Genomic DNA, 10,245 nt, shown 5'->3' on the forward strand with positions numbered 1-10,245 from the left:
TATCTATTATTATATACCTATATTTACTAGTCATAGTATTGCTGATAATATATACCAAAAATTACAATTCATTTAAAATATAAGGGAGATATATTTATTAGAGTAAAGAATTTTCATATGCTATTTTTATAAATTTCTTAGTCATAGTATTGCAGTTATCACGTTGTTGTACTTGTGGTATTTAAAATGTTATGTAATTTTAATTTTGGAAGGATGAAACTTGATGGTTGATATGTTATTATGTTGTTGTACTTGTGTTATTTAAAGCTTGAAAGTGTTATATAATTTTAATTTTAAGAGGTTGAAATGGATATTGGAATAGTTGTAATGTTTGTGTAAAGTTTGCAGGGTGTATTGTCATTTCAAAAAACTATTAGGGTATATTGTAATTTTATAAGGGTTTATTTATCATTTTTTTTTTAAATAGGGGATTATTGATATTTTTCTAAGTACCTAGAGCCAGAATCTGTGTTTCGGTTCTAGCTTTTTAGGAATTGAAACCATCGGTTCCAATTCTGATTTCAAATCAAAGGAACCAACCAGTTCTGGTTCTTAAAAAAAAGGTGGATACCCCCCCCCCAACACTAGACATTCCTAACCTATTTTTTTCTTTTAAGATAAAAAAAAAATATTTTAGCGTCTTCACTCATGCTTATAACCTACAGATGGCAATGGTCCTTGGAATTTCAGGGACCCCGTACAGGGTAAGGATTCCTCGCAATAGGAGGAGACAAGACAGGGACAAATGTCCCCTCGCAAAATAAGCTAATTACTGATTTACCCTTACTATATATAAGTTGATTTTTCCCCAGATCAACCTTAATTCCCTAAACAGCTAAACCTCCTCCACGACCAACCGACCACTCGAATTGCCTATCGTCTCTTTGTCTCCATCGACTTCACCGTTCTCCATTCAACTTCTATTCGCCGTGATGCCGCCTCTTCGTCTCCATCGCCATTCAACTTATCTTCGTCGTTTGATTTGTGAGAAATTTTTCTCTTTTCTTTCTGGGTATGTTTCGTTTAGATATGTACAATCAAAATCAAAATAAAATGTTATTAATATCCAATAGTTTCAGTAGTATTAATGTACAATTTATATATATATTACTAGTATTGGATATATGAAGATATGTATTATATATTTACATGGGTAACGGTTCATTTTATTTTTATTCAACAAAAATCAAATATTGTTGAAAAAATGCTAAAATATTGCTGAATGACTTTTCATGTGAAGTTCACCTCACTGTAAATGCTAAAATATTGTAATGTGCAAATCTAGGTGCTTTGCTTAGTCAATTCAACTACAGAATGAGACATTTTCCAGCACATTTCAACTGGAAATTTATATGCATCATCTCATCACTACAGTGTGAACACAATGAGATCACCAATTCACTAGATCTTCTGCAACATTTTCTACCAGGGATAACCAAGTTGACTAGATTTTGATCTAAGTGATTCAGCCCTAAACCAAACATCAATGTATAAAGAATTTTTATATACAAGTAAATTTAATGCAATATATATATATATATATATATATATCTTATCGCCACCACCAAAATTCAGTTCATAAAGTGAAGGAAATATCACGAGGTTCAAAAATAAAGCTGCCTGCACTGTGCCACTGAAGCCTCAGACGGGCAATAAGGGCACTTGAGTATGCGCGAGCTAGTTTTTGACATCTTCATGATTGATTGCTTGCAAAGCACATGCAGACATGGCAGCAGCATCGGTGGATTCTCTTCACTACCTTGTTCTCTACTTACAGGACAAACAAATATTGAGTGGAACTGAAATTCCTTTCCCAGTTCCACTGGCACTGGCAACTGCTTCATTGCCTGCCAGTCATGCTTCTTTGCTGCCATTACATTTGCCAGCTTCAAGAGTGTTGGCAATCCTTCGAGACCAGCTGCTATGGCAACAGTTAAAGGACTCTCGTAGGGTTGTCCCAACAGACTGCAGAACTGCTGGGTGAGCTCCTCAGTGAGTTTGTCCCAATGAGCAGAATTCAGCAACTCGGCATAAGGGGATTTTTCAAGTCTTCTGGCCCACAAGAGAGAACCCATAAGCTTTTGGACTTCATCTAGGTGAAACAAAGCAAAAGGGGCAAGGTAAGTTCTGGCGTATTTAAGTGCACCAGCCCGTCCTCTTTTTTGCAAAATCTCAAAAAATTGAAGCCGGTGAAGTTTCAGCTCCAGATTTGAAGCATTTTGTTTGAGTTTTTCACGGTTGGCAGCAACCCAGTTCAGAGCAGGCTCAATGTTCTTAATCCTCAAAGCCTCAAGTAGCTTATACATCTCCAAGAAATGAGATTTTAGTGCAGATACCTCTGGTTCTCCAGCCTCATTTATTAGGCAATCTCCAAGATCAAACAAACCATTCCTGTAAAAATGATTGGCAATTATCTGATTCACTATGTGGTGATCAAAGTCAACATTTATATACGCCTTGGATATGTCAGGATTAAATAACTTTTCCAGGAGTTTCAAGTACTTGTTAAGGTTTACGCTTAATTCCTTCTGTGACCCTTCTAACTGGTGCTGGGGATCAATTGCATTGAACTTGAGTTTTAGCTGTGTCAGGGTAGATTTCAGATCAACAGGTAAGCTGGAGTCATCAACTGACTGGATCTTTGTTAACGCTTGTTCAATTTCATGGCCAACTTGATCAATTACTTCTTGGGATTTGGAGGATGACAGTTTTTGCTTTTTAGCAACACGATCAAATGCATCTCTTACAGTACTCAGCTCCATTTCTTATATGGAATGGCAATATCCTACAAGAAACAGATGAAGGCATCAAAACATGAACCATGCCTTAAGATAAACCAGAAGTTTCATGAGATCAGAGAGATCATAAGAAAACACAAAAACACGCTAATCTTTTACTGAGAATGCGAACACCAATAATTATTAAGCACCATAGGACATGAAAGCTCATTCCAAGTACACAGTTCAAGAATTGTGCACATTTAAGGTCCATTAATTAAAAGGAACCTAAAAAGTAAGCTGAAAAACCAACCAGATTTTTCTGGTGACAATTAGGCTCCTCTAGCTTAGCCAAGACAAGCTTGTCTCAAGCTTCATATAATATTGGTAGACTCTTCAGCTTGACTCAGCAAAGACATGTTGATAGGGATCACATGCGTTCTTTTAAGCTTAATGAATATGAAAGATACTGAAATAGATAGAAGAGACCTAAAGTCCATAAACAACGACTTCAAAACTCAGCAGCTAAAAATCAAAATATCCCACAACAATGAAAACCAATGCTTTCTCCTCAAAACAGAGAACTTTCCTGTGCACACATATGTTTCATAAAAAAAAAAAAAAAAAAAAAGTGAGAGGGTTAAAGAAGCACAGGTGGATATGCCAACTTTAACAACCAGAGAATGACATTTAACTAATGTAATGACAGTTGTTTTATAATAAATAAATAAAATATATATTTATCTGATGATTAAGGATGCATGATATCCATGAATTCATATGTGAGCAGGTGGAAAGTTTTAAAGCTCATGTGGATTTAAGAACTCTGATAACTGGCAGAGCTTCAAACACATTACTAAAAAGTCAGGCAACAAATACTTCACATACATTATAGTCATGGATGTCAAGAATCAGACACTAGGTCCAATCATGGATACTTCAGTCATTTAAGATGTCCAAGAAACATAGCTTCAATACAACAAGGGAAAACTGTAATGGAAGGACACAAATGAGTCCCCTTCTGTACAACCCTAATAAAGAGAAAGCAGTCAATATGAAGTGACCAAAACTTTTGACTTAAGCATCAATCAGAAATTAGACGTTCAGAAATATATTGGAAATCTTTCTCTGACCTAGATCTGCAAGTTAAAGAGCAATGGAGACTATGATGGTTCTAGTTCTTCATCAAGAATCTTTATAAATTTATTTTAATTTGCAAAACCTTTTTAAGGATAATCAACACCAAAAATGAAAAATAGCAATACAAAAATCCAGGTAAATGTAATAAACCATTACACTAAAAATCTGTAGTCTGTACCTCTTTAATATTAAATACGGTGCTGAAACACTTCAAAATATCAGCAAATAGCCAAATACCATGTTCTGAAACAAAAATACAGTTTTATTGAGTAGTACCAGCCTAAAACAGGGTTCTCCCTAGAGGCATCATAAATGATCAGTATACATCAAACACATACGGTGTTCTAAAAAATATACTTTAGATCTAACAAATAACTACTTTTCTTTGGGAAAAAGATTCGTCAATACTCAGTAACAACATATTACCTGTAAGTAAATCTGGCCTTAGAAAAAGAATTGATGCTGTAAGCTAAAAAAATTTTGAGACCTTGACAATCAAAATCTAATTTTCAGAGTGACAGAGTCATATAAACACAATATTTGGATTCCCTTATTGTTAACTAAACGCAATAAATCTAGAAACCAGAGTCATATAAACACAATATTTGGATTCTCTTATCGTTAACTAAATGCAGTAAATCTAGAAACCAGTGTCATATAAACACAATATTTGGATTCTCTTTTTGTTAACTAAACACAGTAACTCTAGAAATGATGAGTCAGAGCATTAACAAGGCAAAAAAAAAAAAAATTCCAAATACGATTCAAAAGAGATATAAAATTTACAGTATTACAGTAACAAAATATACAGAGAACAAAACATGACATGTAAAGGTAAAATGATAAGGCCTTTTCCCAACTGTGTATGCTATTTGTATTCACTTATCAACTCCAAAGTAATCTCAAAGATGATGACTCACATATTTTCCTTCCAGAAGTCTTTCTCAACAAAATAATCAAGTTCCAGGAATAGGCCATGCATTAAAGACATGCATCAAGTTTAAACCAAATAATCTAACAATTATGTTACAGTCCTATTCACAAAATGGCCTTAAAAAAGAGGAGCCTCCTTTTCTTCTTATAACTGCTACACAAACACAAATGTAAAATCCAGTTACATGTTTGCTTCTGTTCATGTATGTGAGTATGTCACTCATGTTGGCACATGATATATAGAGACAATTAAAAATTTATTTATGCCAAATATACTTAGTATTGCCAACTGTTCTCCTTCAAATAAATTCTAATTTATCAAAAAAAGAAAGCAAATGTCTCACCAGTTATATAAATTCTGTTTCTCTTAAAATATTCAAGCTCTTAAATGGATAACCACAACAGGCTCAATGTACAAAGCATTGTGCATCCGCAAGATAGCACTATTGGCACAGAAGTGTAAACAGAGAAAAACGCCAAATAAATACATTTAGTCAACAAGTTTCTCATAATTGGCCATTCGCGATAACCTATTGGACCAACTCCAAACCTCCCCCCTCTTCTCCTCAGTTTATTTACCCAAATCTCCATTTCACATGTAAAAAGAAAAGAAAAAGTTTCACAAGCAGTACATCCCCTGCAGTAAATCAAAGCCAAATCTCCTAATTTAACATAGAAATACAACTGAAAATCCATAGTAAACCAGCACCACAGTTTATAAACCTAATTAAACATTAGTGAGAGTTAAAGTTCCTGAAGAAGAAACCAGATAGGCTTATTATTACAACATCACTAGCTAACATCCTTAAAGCAAATCACAATATATCTAAATGCCTCTAATTAGACAGAGTTTAGAGAGTTGAAATCACCCATAGAAAGTACTGAAAAGCCGAAACAAGCAAAACTTTAGAACACATAATTTTCCAGCCAACAGCAGCAGCCAAATACAAGAATTTGCACAGCCATTCCAAAAAAAAAAGAAAAAAATTAAAAACCAGAAACTACCCGAAGATAAAGCACAGACCATACAACTTGGCCAAAATATGATAAACGACTTCAAAACCAAACCCAGGGCAATCAATTTACTCATTAATTACAACCAACTTAACAGTAACATATAAATGAAGAATAAAGATTCAGTCTACGATCTACACTTCCCGGTATTCAGAATTTCAATGATTATTGAGATGATAACAACTCAAATCAATTACAAAAATACATATTCTTCACTAATTTTAACAAAACTTACCTCCTAACAAGTGCCAAATTGATTATTAACCGATTCCAGCACCAAAATTAACCACAAAAACCGAAATTCAATTTTAATTTCTAGACGCACAAATTGAATATTATATTATACGTAAGGCGCAAGACGAAAATAAAAGTTTCTATAACAACAAATGAATTGCAGAGAATACGGAGAATTGAAACGTAAGGAAAAAGAAAAACTAATAGCCATTGCGATGATCGTACCGGCGTTGGGCGATCGGAATTGAGGGAGTGAGTGGAAGGATGTTAACCGTGGTACTGTTGGTGAAGACAAATTATTGGAACAAAATAACCACACGTGTACCATATTATATTCTTCCGTCCTCGCCTCAATATTTTCGTTACAATAATATTATACCAATAACCTTTTTCTCGTAAATTTTCTTTGACAACCTTAGTGTGATAATTAATTACTGAAACTCATACAAAACCTATATAAAACTCATTATAAATTAACCAATTAATTAGTGAGACTCATACAAAACTCATATAAAACTCATTGTGAATTGACCAGATTGTGAGAGAAAATTTGTGAGAATTAGTTATTTGTATAATATTACTCATTTTCAGCTCCATTAGAGTTATTTCAATTACACCCCCCTCTAACATAAAACATTGACAACTTCCCTCTATAATTAGCCACTTATGCCTCCTAACATCAATTTTTGGTGTCAAATTAACTGAGAAAAGGGCAAAATAAGCTTTCATTTTAAAATACTGAATTCTAAATTAAATATTTCAAAATAATTTGGGTATGTTTGTTTAAATATTTTTAGCTATCCTATTCATACTATTTCCAAAATACCAGCCCATTTCTCTATTATGAAAATAGTATTATATTTTCTTCAACTGTTTAAACCCCTTAAGTTTATTAATTTAAATAAACACCCCCATAAAAAAGTTTAAAATTTGACAAAAATACCCCCACCCACCCACATTTGCCAAATTCCGACCACCACCACCATAAGGTGATCGGAATCTGGTATAATGGCGCACTACCTGCTGGATCTAGTCGGTAGTGCATCGATCTATCATTTTTCAGCTAGATCCACCGTGGATCTAGTCGAAAAAGGTTAGATCTCTCTGGCCATAGCTAGTCATCAATAATGGTCATATCCATCAACAATGGCTAGATCTAGCCTTTTTCAGCCATATCCACGGTGGATCTGGCTAAAAAATGTCATATTAGTGCACGACTCGCCAGATCTAGGATGTCGTGCGTCGATACGATGACTCCAGCCACCCTCCGACAGTAGTGGTCAGCTGCCATAATTTAATGGGTAGGTGGGTGTTTTTGTAATTTTTAATGTTTTTATTACAAGGGTGTTAAATTATTTAACAAACCTAGGAGGTGTTTTTGTTAATTTTTAAATCCTATCTTGTTATTCCCGCTCAACTCTAAAAATATCAAAAATACTATTCAGAATACCAAAACAAACACACCCAAAAGCCTATGTTTGGGGCATTATTCAAACTACATCCTATCTTACTATCCTATCCAAAAAAAATGAAAAATACATTTGTTTCAATATTCTCAAAATCTAACTCCATTCTATTTTACTCAAAACATTAACAATTGTTTTTTCTTAATAAAAGTTTTAAAATTAACAAAAACACATCTACCCACCCAAGTCACTATAACCTGCCAGCAGTCACCATTGTTACCGCCGCCAGAATGGCGCACGATCAGCTAGATCTGGCTAGTCGTGCGCTGATCTGGCTTTTTCTAACCAGATCCATGGCTAAACATCCCCTATAATAAAAGTTTATAAATTAACAAAAGCACCCCTATCCACCAATTAAATGCTGGTAGCTAGCCGCCATCGGTGGATCTGGTTGGAAAATGTCAGATCTTGACGACCAAATTCAGTCGATCGTGCGTCATTCCGATGATTCCGACCACCGTCTGGCGATGGTAGCTAGCTACCAACATTTAATTAGTGGATAGGGGTGCTTTTGTTAATTTATAAACTTTTATTATAAGGGATGTTTAGCTAAATTAACAACTATAGGGGGTTAAAAAATAATCTAAATATTTTCAGAAAATGTTTTTCAAAAATTTACTAAACATATTTTTAAATTCAAATTTTATTCTCTTAAAAACAACCCAACTCAACTTTTTCAAAAAGTACTATTCTAAATACTCAAAAAAAACACAGCCTTGTATTTCTTTTAATATTTAATTTCTAAACTGAAAAGTTTTAAAAATTGAAACGTAATTTTTAATATTTTTTTAACTAATAATGGAAAATAAAAAATAAAAATATTTGACAAAATAAAAATATAAAAACTGAAAAAACATATATACTTATTGTTGTTTCTTTTTTCTTTTTTGTAAAATGAAAATTCAATAATTAAATTTTTATTTAAAAAAAGGATTGTCGGAATCTAAGAACGATGGTTCCAACAATCTCTTATCGTTTGACACCTCCTTTAAAATAATTTATTTTTAAAAAATGATATTAAATCTCAAAAATATATTTTATTTAAAACAAAAAAAAAAAAATGGCTCCATTTGTTTTGTTATTCCTATCCATATTCCCAATCCCTTTCCCAAAATACTTGTTTGTTTTATTATTTTAGAAATGGTATTCAATTTTTTAATGACTTTTAAACCCCTTAAGTTTATTAATTTTATTAAACACCCCCTAGAAAAAAAGTTTAAAAATTGACAAAAATACCCCCACTCACCCATAGTTGCCAGATTATGGCAACCACTGTTTGTGGTTGCCAGAATCTGTCACAACTGCGTAGAAAGATCGGAAATGGCTGGTAATTCGCCGATCTGGCCTTTTTCGGTCAGATCCACACTAGATCTGGCTGGAAAATGCCAGATCTGACTATTGTTGACCAACAACGACAACCATATTTTTTGCCGTCACTAACGGCCAAATCTGGCCTTTTACGGCCGTCGAAGGCCAGATCTGACTTTTCCGGCCAGATCAGTGGTGGATCTTGTATAGACGCACGACTGGCCATATCCGATCAGTCTGCGTCGTAACGCCATTTTTTGGCCAGATTTTGGCGGTGGTGGCTGGAATTTGGCATTGTGGGTGGGTGGGGGTGTTTTTGTCATTTTACAAAAAATTTATATATTGGGGTGTTTAGTTAAATTAGCAAACCTAAGGGGTTTTTTTGTGAAGTTTTAAATTTTACCTTATAATACTCAGCCTATTCAACTACCCAATATTATTCCCAAAATCTTATCCAAAATAACAAAACAAATGGACCCATTGTTTTTATTATTTTGGATATATACTTCAATATTTAGACATAAAAAGGTCTATTTTTTTCCTTCTCTATGTTGATTTAACACCAAAATTTGACGGTTAGAGGTGTAAATGCCTAATTATGTGGGCAAGTTGTCAATTTTTTATGTTGGAAGGGGTGTAAGTTAGATAACGTTAACAGATCTATGTGCCTATAAAGGTTGAAACCCTAAGAGAGATCTATGTAGTTAACTCTAAATTTAAAGGCAGAACGACTTACACCCACCCAAAGTTTGTTGCAAAGATAATTTAGTACCCAAAATATTTGGAAATGACAAACAACCATTTTCCGTCCAGATTTGTTATTAAATTCCATCTACCATAATGGAAAAGACTAAAACACCCTTATTATTTTCTTCTTTCTCCTTCCCTTTTCTTCTCCACCACTTTATCTCCTTCTCCAAGATTTTAGATGATGTTCATGATAGCAAATAATGTGAGAAGAAATCAGATGAGGGTAGTGAAACAAAAGATTAAAGAGGCTGAAGAAAACGTGAAGAAACTAAAAGAGGCTGTTAGAGGAGACAGAAAGAGGGTTGTGAATGCACAGGATCTAGACAAATGCAAGCCGGGATTGATCAGAAAGCAAAAGATGAGAAGATCAAAGCAACTCAAGAGGCTCTTGAGCACTGTAAGAACAATCTTGAGGCAGTTATTAATGTATTTAAGCAAGAAAAAATTGGGATTCTAAGTGATACCATGGGACCATCTTGTCATGAATAAAACGATATATTTGGATATACCCACATATGGAGAGAATGGGGAGATAATGGAAGTAACTCAAGCTTCTTCTGAGTGCAAAGAGATGGAAACAAAATTAAATTCAACTAAAGTGGCGAATGAATTGGAGACAAAAGAGGTTTTTGAAGTTGAAATACCTAGTTTGGCTCAAGTGGTCCTTGAGCACAAAGAGACTA

General features: G+C 33.9%; 1 protein-coding gene across 3 annotated transcripts; it reads right to left on the minus strand.

Annotated features, from left to right (window-relative positions):
- Positions 1 to 1,214: 1,214 nt before the first annotated feature.
- Positions 1,215 to 6,378, minus strand: LOC116143164 (protein RMD5 homolog). 3 transcript variants are annotated; one of them, XM_031428589.1, is made up of 3 exons: positions 6,264 to 6,358; positions 4,036 to 4,100; positions 1,215 to 2,785 (listed from the first exon to the last, which is right to left on the minus strand). In XM_031428589.1, exon 3 carries the CDS (start codon positions 2,760 to 2,762, stop codon positions 1,605 to 1,607), a length of 1,158 nt encoding a protein of 385 aa, XP_031284449.1. In that variant the 5' UTR covers positions 2,763 to 2,785; positions 4,036 to 4,100; positions 6,264 to 6,358; the 3' UTR covers positions 1,215 to 1,604. The 3 variants fall into 3 exon arrangements, with proteins under 3 accessions (XP_031284449.1, XP_031284451.1, XP_031284448.1); XM_031428591.1 differs by lacking the exons at positions 4,036 to 4,100; positions 6,264 to 6,358 and adding an exon at positions 5,135 to 5,870; XM_031428588.1 differs by lacking the exon at positions 4,036 to 4,100 and having other exon boundaries at positions 1,216 to 2,785; positions 6,264 to 6,378.
- Between the last annotated feature and the right edge of the window lie 3,867 nt (positions 6,379 to 10,245).

Source organism: Pistacia vera, unplaced genomic scaffold, assembly GCF_008641045.1.
Source record: "Pistacia vera cultivar Batoury unplaced genomic scaffold, PisVer_v2 Contig426, whole genome shotgun sequence".
NCBI lineage: Eukaryota > Viridiplantae > Streptophyta > Magnoliopsida > Sapindales > Anacardiaceae > Pistacia > Pistacia vera.

Bases quoted from the DNA above. Each gene is read 5' to 3' on its own strand.
- LOC116143164 (XM_031428589.1), bottom strand. From the start codon at position 2,762: ATGGAGCTGAGTACTGTAAGAGATGCATTTGATCGTGTTGCTAAAAAG.